The following is a 14,847-nucleotide window of genomic DNA, read 5'->3' on the forward strand; positions in this document are numbered from 1 at the left end:
CTATGATATCCCTTATTCCATGTCCTCTTCTGAATCCAGCTTGCATTTCTGGAAGTTCTCTGTCAATATACTGCTGCAACTGTTTTTGAATTATCTTTAGTAAGACGATATTTGCATGCAATATTAATGATATTGTTCTATAATTTCCACATTCTATGTGATCACCTTTCTTTGGAATGGTTATAAATATGGATCTCTCCCCATCAGTTGGCCAGGTAGCTGTCTTCCAAATCTCTTGGCATAGCCTAGTGAGTGTCTCCTGCACATCATCCACTTGTTGAAACATCTCAATGGGTATTCCATCAATTCCTGGAGCCTTGTTTTTTGCCACTTCCTTCAGTGCAGCTTCAACTTCTTCCTTCTATACCATTGGTTATTGAACATATGCCACCTCCTGAAATGGATGAACATCGAATAATTCTTTTTGGTACAGTGATTCTGTGTATTCCTTCCATCATCTTTTAATGTTTCCTGCATTGTTCAATGTTTTGCCCATAGAATCTTTCAGTATTGCAACTCAAGGCTTAAATTTTTTCCTCAGTTCTTTCAGCTTGATAAATGCCCAGCATGTTCTTCCCTTTTCGGTTTTCTAACTCCAGGTCTTTGCACATTTCATTATAATAATTGACTTTGTCTTCTTAAGCTGCTCTTTGAAATCTTCTGTTCAGCTCTTTTATCTTGTCAGTTCTTCCATTTGCTTTTGCTACTTTCCATTCAAGGGCAAGTTCCAGAGTCTCTTCTGACATCCATTTTGGTCTTTTCTTCCTTTCCTGTCTTTTTAATGACCTTTTTCTTTCTTCATGGCTGATGTTCTTGATGTCATCCCACAATTCCTCTGGTTTTTGGTCACTGGTGTTCAATTAATCAAATCTGTTCTTTAGATTTTCTCTAAATTCAGGAGGGATATAATGAAGGTCATATTTTGGCTCTTGTGGATTTTTTTTAATTGTCTTCAACTTCAACTTCAACTTGCATATGAGCAATTGATGTTCTGTTCCACAATCAGATCCTGGCCTTGTTTTGGGTGAAGATATTGAGCTTCTCTATTGCCTCTTGCCACAGATGTAGTCATTCTGATTCCTGTGCAATCTATCTGGTGGAGTCCATATGTGTAGCTTCCATTTGTGTTATTGAAAAAGGTATTTGTAATGAATAAGTCTTTAGTCTTGCAAAATTCTATCATGAGATCTCCAACGTTATTTCTATCACCTAGACCAAATATTCCAACTACCAGTGATTCTTCTTTGTTTCCAACTTTTGCATTCCAATCACCAGTGATAATCAACACATCTTGATGGTATATTCAGTCAATTTTAGACTGCAGAGGTTGGTAAAGTCTTCAATTTCCTCATCTTTGGCTTTGGTGGTTAGTGCTTAAATTTAAATAATAGTAGTATTAACTGGCCTTCCTTGTAGTTGTATGGATATTGTCCTATCACTGACAGTGTTGTACTTCAGGATAGATCTTGAAACATTCTTTGTGATGATGAATGCCACTCCATTCCTCTTCAATTTGTCATTCTAGCATAAGTAGATCATATGGTTGTCTGATTCAAAATGGCCAAAACCAGTCCATTTCAGCTCACTAATGCCTAAGATATCCATCTTTATGTGTTCCATTTCATTTTTGACAACTTCCAATTTTCCTAGATTCATACTTCATACGTTCCATGTTCAAATTTTTAATCGATATATGCAGCTGTTTCTCCTCAGTTTGAGTCGTGCCACATCAGCAAATGGAGGTCTGAAAGCTTTACTTTATCTATACAATTAAGGTCTGTTCTACTCTCATGAAACCAGTTCTACCTATATCCAGTCACTTAGTATCTGTTCTGGACCAGTACAATTCTTTTTTAGATTTATAATGTTCATAGATAATCCCAGTCAGAATTCAAAGCTCCTTCAGTCTGCTCTGCAGGTACTCTGGTGGTGGTGTGATTAAAGCATTGGACTGCTAACCAAAAGTTTGGCACTTCAAACCTGCGAGGTGCTCCATGGGAGAAACATGAGGCAATCTGCTTCCATAAAGATTTACAGCCTTGTAAACCCTATAGGGCAGTTCTACTCTGTCCTATAGGGTTGCTATGAGTCAGAATTGACTAGATGGCAGTGGGTTTGGGTTGAATTTTTTCAGTCTGCTCTCACAGTTCATTGATTATTCCTGTGGTAGACTGCTGACTGAACATAAGAAGCATTTGGAGAGCTTTCAGAAAATATCAGTGCTCACACCACAACCACAGAGATAGTAACTTGAGGAGGGGCTCATATCACTAATATTTAAAAGTGCCTCAGATTATTCTCGTGTGCAACCAGCATTAAAAACTATTGAGATTTGGGGTCAAAGTGTATTGTGCCATTTCCAGCTGTGTCACTTAGAAAAGCCGCTTTATATCTCTGACCATCAGGGCCTTGATTGGCAAAATGAAGATTATCATATCTGCACACAGAGTTGATGGAATGATTTAAATTAAATGAGATGAACCTACTCAAAGCACAGTACCTGACACATATTATGCCCTTACTGAAGATTTGTTTCTTTTTACCCATCTACCCCAAATTTAGTTCCTCTCCTGAGGTTTTGTTTAGATATTTTGGGTATTAATGGGTGTTGCCATCTTTCACATCTTGTCTTGCTCAACTTGGCATCTCCTACCAAAATTTTCACTGATAAAGACTTCCATATCTGTTGTAGAAGAAGAGATTTAACAGCAATATAGTCAAAATCCATAAATGACCTATCATTCTGTAGAATATGACACTTCTCAGTGCTTAGACCAGCAAAATAGAATCATAAAGCCAGCCTGTCACTTGGAACCCAGCATTGCCAGGAAGCTCCAGAATATTTATGAGTAAAATAGGAGCTCTGGTGGTGTAGTGCCTAAGGCATTCGACTGCTAACAAGAAGGCTGGTAGTTCAAACCCACCAGGCACTCCTTAAAAGGAAGATTGGGCAATCTACTTCCATAGTGATACTGCCTTGGAAACCCAAGGAGGGGTCACTATAAGTCAGATCTGACTCGACAGCAGTGAGTTTGACTTTATCCTATTTATACAGAACAAGCATCAGTAAAATCTGAATATAAAACACTCCTGACTTAGCAGCCACATCCTGTATCAAGAACACCAAAATATGGGGAGAACCACCAAGAAAAACTACTTGATTTTAATAGTTTATGATGATAGAGACCATCTCATCCAAGTGGTCAGTCTCCCAGTTCTGAAATTATGATGCCCACTCTGTACCTTTCCTGAGACTAACAAGGTTGGTGGAAGGATAATGTGGTGAATGCATAACAGGCTGAGGAGAACTGCTTTATGGACTCAAGGGAACAAGGTGGCACAGTATCTTAGGAATCCTGAGAAATTAGCATGTGACTTTCAGGGCAGTCTGTCAGGGGGAAAGATGGAATTTCAATAGCACCAAGCCTTTCAAATAGCACCTTTTCCTGATGCCCAATAAATTTATCATGTCTTTCCATTCATACCTATAATGATAAAATAGCTGAGAATCCATTTTAAATATGAAAAACAAATCCATAACTGACTAACATTAACATATGAAATGGTTTTATCTGCAGAATCTTATGAGAGAAGTTCCTAAGGTTTGCTCCAAGCCTAACCACATCAAGGACCACTCAGTAAGATAGATCACAAAGCCTATATTGAGTCCTTCTTTTTCTTTTCTTTCTTTTTTTTTTTTAATTTTTTATTGTGATTTGGATGCAAGTTCACAAATAAAATCAGTTTTCCATTCAACAATTCATATACAGTTTGTTTCATGTCATTGATTGTAGTCCCCAAATGTAGCATCACTCATCTCACTTCCTCCCTGTTTCTTGTTTACATTCCTCTTTCTTTCCTTACCCTCTCTGCCTTCTGAACTTTGTCATCAGACAAACACTGCCCTTTGATCTCAAATGGTTGATTATTCAGAGTGTGTATCTCCTTAGTGTTACTGTTCACTTGATAAACTTGTCTATTGCTTGAATAAAAATTGAGCCAAGGGGATGAGTTCAATTCTAGGTCTGAAGGGTGACTAAGGGCCATAGTCTCTGGGATTCAACTAGTCTCTATCTTTTTTATTATTTTGAATTATGTTCTACATTTTTCTCCCATTCTGTCTAAGACCTTCTAATGTGATCCCTTTCACAGTGGTCAGTAGTAGTAGCCAGGCATCATCTAGTTCTTCTGGTATCAGTGTTGTGGAGGGTGAGGTTCATTAGTCCTTTGGACAAATTGTTTCCACGCATCTTTGATTTTCTTCACTTTTCTTTACTCCTGATGGGGATGAGATCAATAGTTGCTCATTTGATGGCCACTCACAAGATTTTAAGACCCCATTTCTACTCACCAAAATAGAATATAGAATATATACTAAAATGCTATATAGATTTTCTTTATGGACTTTGTTGTGCCATTTAACCTTGATGTGTATTGGGTCCTTCCTTAAGATTTCAACAGAGACATATTTACATCAAGTCAAACATATAGCAGCTCTGAATATAATTACTCTTATTTCTACATGTATATTCTTCTATGCTTCCCCTTTGATATTGGCCAAATATATTTTTAATAGTAATTTCCAGGTCTCTTCCCTTTTTTATAAGGAGCTCTGGTGGCATAGTGATTAAGGCATTCTGCAGCTAACCAAAATGTTCATAGTTAAAAACCAAAAGGAGTGGCCGGGGACCTCAGGAGTGGCAGGATATACAGGTAAAGGGGCAAGAGGTAAGGCTAGGCCCCAAGCCCCCTAGAGCCAAGGAAGGGAGGAAGCAGGAGCAAATGGGAACCTCAGGAGCAGCAGGATATCCAGGTAAAGGGGTGGGAGGCAAGGCAGGCCCAGCCCCCTAGAGCCAGGAAAGAGAGGGGACCTTTCCTGCCACTTTGTGGCTGGGGACCACAAAGTGGCAGGTTCCAGGAAGGAATCCGATAAGGGGAGGGTGCAGAGGTTTCCACCAGTTCAGGGAGACAAACTTGTCTGTCAGTTTGTCATCTTGTGGGGCATGTACATTGCTGTGAGGCTTGAGGCTGTGCCACTGGTGTTTGAGACACCAGCAGAGTTGCACATGGTACACAGGTTTCAACGCAGCTTACAGACTAAGACAGACTAGGAAGAAGGAGGAGTCCATCCACTTCTCAAAAATTGGCCAGGGAAAACCTTATGAACAGCAGAGAAACACTGTCTGATATGTACAGGGCAACTTTATGAATAGCTTGGAAACATTGTCTGACACAGTGCAGGAAGACGAGCCCCTTGGGCTGGAAGGCACTCAAAATAGAACTGGGAAAGAGCTGCCTCATCAGAGTCGAACCAACCTTAATGATATGGACAAAGTAAGTCTTTCAGGACCTCCATGTGATGATGTGGCACAACTCAAATTGAGGAGAAACAGCTGCAAACATCCATTAATAATTTGAACATGGAATGTACGAAGTATGAATCTAGGAAAATCGGAAGTTGTAAAAACTGAAATGGAACACTTAAAGATTGATATGCTAGGGATTAGTGAGCTGAAATGGACTGGTTTTGGCCATTTTGAATCAGACAACCATATGATCGACTATGCCAGGAATGACAAATTGAAGAGGAATGGCTTGGCATTCATCATCACAAAGGATGTTTGAAGAACTGTCCTGAAGTACAATGCTGTCAGTGATAGGATAATATCCATACATCTACAAGGAAGATCCATTAATACTAGTATTACTCAAATTTATGCACCAACCACCAAAGCCAAAGATGAGGAAATTGAAGATTTTTATCAACTTCTGCAGTCTGAAATTGACCAAACATGCAATCAAGATGTGTTGCTTATCACTGGTGATTGGAATGCAAAAGTTGGAAACAAAGAAGAATGACTGGTAGTTGGAAAATGTAGCCTTGGTGACAGAAGTAATGCTGCAGATCGCATGATAGAATTTTGCATGCCCAATGACTTATTCATTGCAAACACCTTTTTTGAACAACACAAACAGCATCTATACACGTGGACTTCACCATGGAGTACGCAGGAATCAGATTGCCTACATTTGTTGCAAGATGAGATGGAAAAGCTCAATATCTTCAGCCAAAACAAGGCCAGGAGCTGATAGTGGAACAGACCATCAACTGCTCATATGGCTCCACGAGAACCAAAATATGACCTTGAATATATCCCTCCTGGATTTAGAGACCATCTAAAGAATAGATTTGATGCATTGAACACCAGTCACCAAAAACCAGAAGAATTGTGGGATGACATCAAGAATATCATCCATGAGGAAAGCAAAAGGTCATTGAAAAGTCAGGAAAGGAGGAAAAGACCAAAATGGATGCCAGAAGAGACTCTGAAACTTGCCCTTGAGCAAAGAGTGTTGTTGTTGTTGTTATGTGCCGTCGAGTCGGACCTGACTCATAGCGATCCCTCCCTGGGTTTCCGAGGCAGTATCACTACGGAAGTAGATTGCCCCATCTTCCTTCCGAGGAGTGGCTGGTGGGTTTGAACCACCAGCCTTCTAGTTAGCAGTCAAATGCCTTAAGCACTATGCTACCAGAGTTCCTAATGGGTACACCCTAATGGTCATACAAGGACAATTTTTTGTTTCCTTTTTCATGCCAACAACCCTCAGTCTCTTAAATATATTCACCAACTTCTTCCTCTTTTTCTTACTTTAAACAAACATTCACTGTCTCTAGGGGAAAAAAAAGTTGCTCCTACTGTGTGATAAATGTAGCACTGATGAGCTAGAATGAAAAATATTTACCTTGGAATATTTTGGAAAGGACAGCGATAATGGAGGCACAACATGAAAAATGTCATCAATGTCCCTGAACTGTAAATGGGGAAGTTGTTATATTAGTGAATGTCTTGTTGTATATGTTTTCACTGCAATAAAAGTTAAATAAAAAAAAATAAAAGAAAGAAATAGAAAAATACTTACCTATTCATTTTACTAGGGGAGCTCTGGTGGCGTAGTGCCTAAGGCATTTTACTGCTAACCAGAAAGTGTTCAAACCCACCAGCCACTCCTCTGAAGGAAGGTTGGGCAATCTACTTCCATGATGTTACCACCTCGGACACCCAAGGAGGGGTTGCTATGGGTCGGGTCTGACTCCACGGCAATGAGTTTGGTTTGGTTTGGGGATTCATTTTACTCTGAGAAAAAACATATATCCAGCATACTAAACTCTAAGTTTTATGGGTATTACTTCTAAGGATAAATTAGGCATTTAAATTTTAAGTGTGAGTCAATATATAAGAACAAAATAAGTTATGAATATAGAGGTGGTATGTGGACATAGCAAAAAGTATATACTTCTCATGTTAATGATTGAATTTTGAGAAACACTGTTCTACAACATGCATATTAACAAGAATCTGTGAGTTGGCTTCTTATCTATTTGGTTCCTTACTCTCCCAAACAAGGCTTTAATATCCATGACTAAAATCTTGACAGTATGAAAAATCAGTACTGTGGTTTCTAAAAAATTAATAAAAGTAAAATTAAACTTACAAAATATATTCCACAAATCTAGAAGACTGATTAATAAAAACATTATTCTGTCTACCCATTACATATGATAAGATCCCTCTTCCTCTAGTCTTAAATGATAAGATATTGATTGGGATTGAAATGTAGAATTAAGCCAAATTATTTTAGGACCTTAATATATTTGCACTTGAAGTACTTTTGTATAGACTATTGCTTGAAGCTTCAAATACAAAGATAAGCACATTCCTACAGATAGAGATGTTCAGTGTAGTCTTATTTAGAACAGAAAAAAGCTAGAGACAGCAGCTCAAATGCTCATGAGTGGGCAGGGGTAAACCCGTGTTAAATAACATGAGAGAATGCTATCCAGCAATTACAATTAATGACCTTAATCTATATATGTCAACATAGATGGATATTTAAAATAACATTTGAGTTTTAAAAAATCACAGAGCATTATATACAAGATGAAACTATTATCAGAATTTGTTTTAACTATTCAAAATAATTATTTATAATTCAACGTATACAGTAAAAGTACACAAATATGGACTGGAAAGATAAATGCTAATTTATGAGTGTGACTCCCTCTGCAAGGAAAACAGAGAGGGTAATATAAGGGAATTTCTTCTTTATTTGTAGTCTTTTGTTACTTTCACTTTGCATATCTGGTACATGGACACATGGCACATTCTACTTAATGTTTTCTGTACTTTTTTTTTTCTAAATAAAAATTAGATGAGATAGGAGAGAACAGTGTGTACCCAGAAATGCAATATTGAACGTAATTTTGCAAAAATGTTTTTAAAGTTAAAAAAAAAATCATTATTCTGTATCTTCTGATGGCTGTGTTTAATTTGACAGGCAGTTCTTGAGGGATCTTGGTAAATACTGAAAGGAAGCACGATGCTGAGACTCCTCTGAAGTCTTATTAGTGATATATTTTCTTTCTCTAAGTATTATCTCTAAAACTGTATTTTCTCAAAATACTTCTTATGTGTCACATACAAATCCGCCTTTAACATTTTTGACCACAACATCTTAGACATTTCTAAGCTGCTGCTGTTACCACATCAACAATAATGCCTTCTTTGTCCACAGCTGATCCTCTAAGCAACCATATAAATGCTGGAAACAGCTGAGAGATTCATTTTTCTTCATATGTCCACTGGCTCCTCACTTTCCCCTCCCTACCTTAAAAAAGAAAGAAGTATCTAAAATAAAGTGATTCTGGATTATTATGTCAGTTAAACAATTGAATGTATTTTTGAGATCATGAAAATTCACATTTCTTTCTGATACAGCAAAACAAAATTGTATTTTTTTCCTCCTCTCAATGTTCTTTCCTGGAAAAATAATTAGCATTTGCTTCACATTGATTTTAAATAGCCTAATGAAATATTGTAGATTTCTAAATGACCTAAAGGCATTATGAAGTGCTGACAAATACATTATTATGCAAACAGCCTAATAGGGTTCAGAACTTTGCATTGTCTCTTGGACACAATAGATAAATTCCACGGTCAGCAGGAGCACCAGCGGTCACCCTGGACCAGACATTTGCAGTGGTACTCATCTGACCTCATGCAAAATCTCTCCTATTTTTTTCTTGAAAGGGTGAAAATGGACAACCAGGATTTCCAGGGTCTGTTGGCTCTAAAGGACAAAAAGGAGAACCTGTAAGTATTTTAGCTTTGAGGGCAGGAAGAAGAATATCTAAAAGTAGAATTTAAAATATTTTTCTAAATGAGCCCTAATTCCATGGGCCTTGGTTGCCCCTCTCATGATCACACAATAGACATGTATTTGAGCAATCACTCTATACAAGGCACTAATTCCTTTCCATGTATTAACTCACTTACCCCATAGGCTATTATCATTACCATTCCTCAGTTAAGAAAACTGAAGCACAGAGAGGTGGAGTAACTTGCCTAAAGTCACACAGCTAGTGAGTACTAGAGCTATTTATCACACATAGATGGACTGGTTCTAAAGATCAGAGTTTAAAATAACTAAGCCCTGCTATGACTAAATATTATGGGTAAAATGAATAATAAAATCAATATATCAAAAGACTGAGACTAATTTATTTTAAAAATAGGAAACGATTATCTATTTGTTCAAACAGCTGCTCTCAGCATACTTTCTGAAATGATTTTCTTTTCTTGGTTTTCATAAGATCAAAGTGGCTTCCCAAGCCACTTTTCAATAATACTGTGACCAATTTCCTTCAAAACTTAGTTCTTTTAGTATGAAATATCAAACCCTGTAGCATCATTCATATTCAAATGGACCACCTAAAGAGATTACCTGAATCCTAGTTACAAAAATGACTTTTTTAAAATCCTGCTTAAAAAAAACAAACCAGCAGGCCTCAAGAATCAGGCTTAACAAATGTTTCATCTTTGTTAAAAAATGTAATACATTTTTTAAAATCATTTGTATGCTTTCCCTTGTCAAGGCAAACAAGGGATATTGGTTTACAGGGGAATAAAGAGTGAAGAGGTCACAAAAATGCCTGCATGACTAACAGAACTATATTAAAATATTTAATGTTACAAAGCCAAATTTTCCCTGTGCTTCAGATTGATACATCTTTAGCAATGGCAGTAATGGTTTCAGGCAGTTTTAGAAGGAGTACTATTACTCATGTACTCCAAACTCTACCTTCAGGAGCAATGCTTGCCCTTAGTACTCAGTCCAAGCTTCCCTATGTGACTACAGGCTGGAAGTAATAGTCTTTAATGGGATTTCTCAACTGAGTACTTGCAAGAGTGTCTGGGAAATCTCATGTTGTTGTTGCTATTGTTGTTGTTGTCGTTAGGTGCCATCAAGTCAGCTGCAACTCACAATGACCACAGAATGAAACACTGCCCAGTCATGTGCCATCCTCACAATACTTGCTATACCTGAGCCCATCATTGCAACCACTGTGTCGATCCATCTTGTTGAGGGTCTTCCCCTATTTTGCTGACCCTCCACTTTAATAAGAGTAATATCCTTCTCCAGGGAATGGTTCCTTCTGATAACGTGACCAAACTAGGTGAGATGAAGTCTGGCCATTCTAGCCTCCAAGGAGCATTCCAGCTGCAAGACAGATTCCTCCAAGACAGATTTGTTAGTTCTTCTAGCAATCCATGATACTTTCAGTATTCTTTGCCAACACCACCACTCAAAAGCATCAACTCATCTTCAGTCTTCCTTATTCATTGTCCAGCTTGCACATGCATATGAGGCTATTGAAAATATCATGGCTTGGGTTAGGCTCACCTTAGTCTAGTCTTCAAAGAGATCTCTTTGCTCATTAGCACTTTCAAGAGGTCTTTTGCAGCAGATTTGCCCAGCGCAATATGACATCTGATTTCTTGCCTGCTGCTTCCATGGGTGTTGAATGTGGATCCAACTAATATAAAATCTTTCACAACTTCAGTCTTTTCTCCATTTGTCATGATGCTGCTTATTGGTCTAGTTGTGAGGATTTTCATTTTCTTTATGTTGAGGTGTAATCCACACTGCAGACTGTAGTTTTCAATCTTCATCAGTAAGTGCTTCAAATTATCTTCACTTTCAGCAAGCAAGGTTGTGTCGTCTGCATATTTCAGGTTGCTAATAAGTCTTCTCCAATCCTGATGCTGTGTTCTTCATATAATCCAGCTTCTTGGATTATTTGCTAATCGTACAGATTGAATAAGTATGGTGAAAGAATACAACACTGATGCATACCCTTCCTGATTTTAAGCCATGCCATATCCCTTTGTTCTGTTTGAACACAACTTCCTGATCTATGTATAGGTTCCTCATGAGCACAATTAAGTGCTCTAGAATTCCCATTCTTCTCAATGTTCTCCATAATTTTTTAGGATCCACACAGTCAAGTGCTTTTGCTTAGTCAATAAAGCACAAGTAAACATCTTTCTGGTATTCTTTGCTTCCAGCCAAGATCTGTCTGACATCAGCACTGATATCCCTTGTTCCATGTCCTTTTCTAAATCCAGCTTGCATTTCTGGAAGTTCCATCAATATACTGCTTCAACTGTTTTTGAATTATCTTCAGCAAGATTTTATTTGCATTTGATATTAATGATATTGTTCCATAATTTCCACATTCTGTGGGATCACCTTTCTTTGGAATGGATACAAATATGGATCTCTTCCTGTCAGTTGGCCAGGTAGCTGTCTTCCAAATTTCTTGGCATAGATGAGTAAGGGCCTCCAGCACAGCATCCATTTGTTGAAACAGCTCAGTGGGTATTTAGTCGATTCCTGGAGTCTTGTTTTCATCAGTTCCTTCAGTGCTGCTTGGACTTCTTCCTTCAATATCACTGGTTCTTGATCATATGCCACCTCCTAAAATAGATGTTGTTGTTGTTGTTGTTATATGCCGTCGAGTCGGACCCAACTCATAGCGACTCCTCCTTGGGTTTCTGAGGCAGTATCACTATGGAAGTAGATTGCCCCATCTTCCTTCCAAGGAGTGGCTGGTGGGTTTGAACTGCCAGCCTTCTGGTTAGCAGTCAAGTGCCTTAGGCACTACGCTACCAGAGCTCCTTTAAAATAGATAAGTATCGACCAATTCTTTCAGGTACAGGGACTCTGTGTATTTCTTCCATCTTCTTTTGATGCTTCCAGCATCATTCAATATTTTGCCCATAGAATCATTCAGTATTTCAACTTGAGGCTTGAATTTTTCTTCAGGTCTTTCAGCTTGAGAAGTGTTGAGCATGTTCTTCCCTTTTGGTTTTCTAACTCCAGGTCTTTGCACATTTCATCATAATAATTGACTTTGTCTTCTCGAGCTGCTCTTTGAAATTTTGTTTGACTCTTGTATCTTGTCATTTCTTCCATTTGCTTTTGCTACTCTCTGCTCAAGAGCAAGTCTAAGAATCTCTGTGGACATCCATTTTGGTCTTTTCTTCCTTCTTGTCTTTTTAATGACCTTTTGCTTTCTTAATATAGGATGTTCTTGATCTCATCCCACAATTATCTGGTTTTTGGTCATTGGTTTTCAATGTGTGAAATCTGTTCCTCAGATGGTCTCTAAATTCAGGTGAGATATAATCTAGGTCATATGTTGGTTCCTGTGGACTTGTTTTAATTGTCTTCTGCTTCAACTTGAATTTGCATCTGAGCAATTGATGGTCTGTTCCACAGTCAGCTCCTGGCCTTGTTTTGGTTGAAGACATTGAGTTTCTCTATCACCTCATTCCATGGATGTAGTCAATCTGATTCCTATGTATTCCATCTGGTGTGGTGCACATTTAGAGCCACAATTTATGTTGTTGAAAAAAGGTATTTTGATGAATAAGTCATTCAAAACCAAACCAAACCAAACACACTGCAGTGGGGTTGGATCTGACTCCTAGTGACCCCTCCTTGGGTTTCTGAGGCAGTATCACTAAGGAAGTAGATTGCCCAACCTTCCTTCCGAGGAGTGACTGGTGGGTTTGAACCTCCAGTCTTCTGGATAGCAGTCAAGTGCCTTAGGCACTACGCCCCCAAACTTGTAAAATTCTATCATGCGATCTCCAGTGTAACTTCTATCATCAAGACCGTATTTTCCAACTACCAGTGATTCTTCTTTGTTTCCAACTTTCACATTCCAATCACCAGTAATAATACATCTTGATTGCATGTTTAGTCAATTTCAGACTGCTGAAGTTAGTAAAAGTCTTCAATTTCCTCATCTTTGGCTTTAATGGTTGGTGTGTAAATTTAAATAATAGTAGTATTAACTGGTTTTCTTTGTAGGCATATGGATAATTTTCCTGTCACTGACAGCACTCTACTTCAGGATAGATTGAAACATTCTTTGTGATGATGAATGCCATGCCATTCCTCTTCAATTTGTCATTCCTGGCATAGTAGATCATGTGATTGTCTGATTCAAAATGGCCAAGACCAATCCATTTCAGCTCACTAATGCTGAGGTTATCAATTTTTATGTGTTCCATTTCACTTTTAATAATTTCCAATTTTACTAGATGTATACTTCATGCATTCCACATTCTGATTATTAATGGATGTTTGTAGCTGTTTCTTCCCATTTTGAGTCATGCCCCAACAGCAAATGGAGGTCCTGGAAAATTTACTTTTTCCACATCATTAAAGTTGACTCTACTTTGAGGAGGCAGCGCTTCCCTCTTCATATTTTGAGTGCCTTCCAAACGTAGGAGCCCATCTTCCAGAACTATATCAAACAGCATTTCAGGGCTATTCATCAAATTTTCCAGTAATATATCAAACAGTGTTTCATTGCTATTTTTAAGGTTTTCACTGGACAATACTTTGCGAAGTGTATGGCCCCATTCTTCTTCCCAGTCTATCTTAATCTGGAAGCTCCACTGAAACCTATCCACCATGGGTGACCCTGCTGGTATTTGAAATACCTGTGGCATAGCCTCCAGCCTCAGAGCAACGTGCAAGCCACCACACTATGACAAACTGACAGGCATTTGGTGGGGAAAATCTTATATATCCTACAAATCCATCCTGTTGATTTCCGTCCCCTCTTCCTGCCAACTCGTTCCTTTTGCTCCACACTTATATGTGCCTCTTTCTCTATCTAGAGTTCCTGGGTGATACAAATGGTTAACACATTCAACTGCTACCTAAATGTTAAAGATTCAAGTCCACCCAAAAGTACCTTAGAAGAAAGCCCTGGCAATCTACTTCCAAAAAATCAGCTATTGAAAACCTTATGAAGCACAGTTCTACTTTGACACACATTAGGTTGCCACAAGTTGGAATCAACTCCATGGCAATTGGTTTTTTACCATCTGTTACCTGCATCTCTAGGTCTCCACTGTCTCAGCTTGCACACTGACACCCAACTTCTCTTTATTTACATGTGACACACAGCAGACCCAGCAGAGTAAGAAGTACTCAGTTTTCTACTGAGAAAGAAGAGACTTACAAAGCAGAAAAGAAAAACTTTAAATGGGTTAGAACAGTGCTTCTCAAACTTGAATGTGTGCTTGAATCACCTAAAGATCCTGTTAAAATGATGTTTCTGATTCAGCAGGTCTCGGGTGATTTTCATCTAATAAGATGACAATACTCAATTCACTAACTTCAAATAATAAATAAATCAAATTATAAGTCAAATCAAGCAGCCTGAGCAAGCAAAGCCTGTGTTCTATAATCATACTGCCTGGGTTTAAATTCTGATCTACCCCTTACTAGAGAAGTGATTTTTAAGAAAATATTTAGTTTCTATGTGCTTCCATTTCATAATTTGTAAATGTGGATATTAGGGAGCTCTGGTGGCATAGTGCCTAAGGCATTTGACTGCTAACCCGAAGACTGGTGGTTCAAACCCACCAGCCACTCCACGGAGGGAAGGTTGGGCAATCTACTCCCATAGTGATACTGCCT

General features: G+C 38.3%; 1 protein-coding gene across 1 annotated transcript in view; it reads left to right on the plus strand.

Annotated features, from left to right (window-relative positions):
* Positions 1-14,847, plus strand: part of COL19A1 (collagen type XIX alpha 1 chain) — a 537,038-nt gene that overhangs the window by 398,747 nt on the left and 123,444 nt on the right. The window contains exon 18 of the mRNA XM_007945183.2: positions 9,090-9,152. Coding sequence (XP_007943374.1) covers positions 9,090-9,152 — 63 coding nt within the window. The remainder of the gene's footprint in view (positions 1-9,089; positions 9,153-14,847) is intronic.

This window comes from Orycteropus afer, unplaced genomic scaffold (assembly GCF_000298275.1).
Source record: "Orycteropus afer afer isolate SDZICR_OR568_19922 unplaced genomic scaffold, OryAfe1.0 scaffold00133, whole genome shotgun sequence".
NCBI lineage: Eukaryota > Metazoa > Chordata > Mammalia > Tubulidentata > Orycteropodidae > Orycteropus > Orycteropus afer.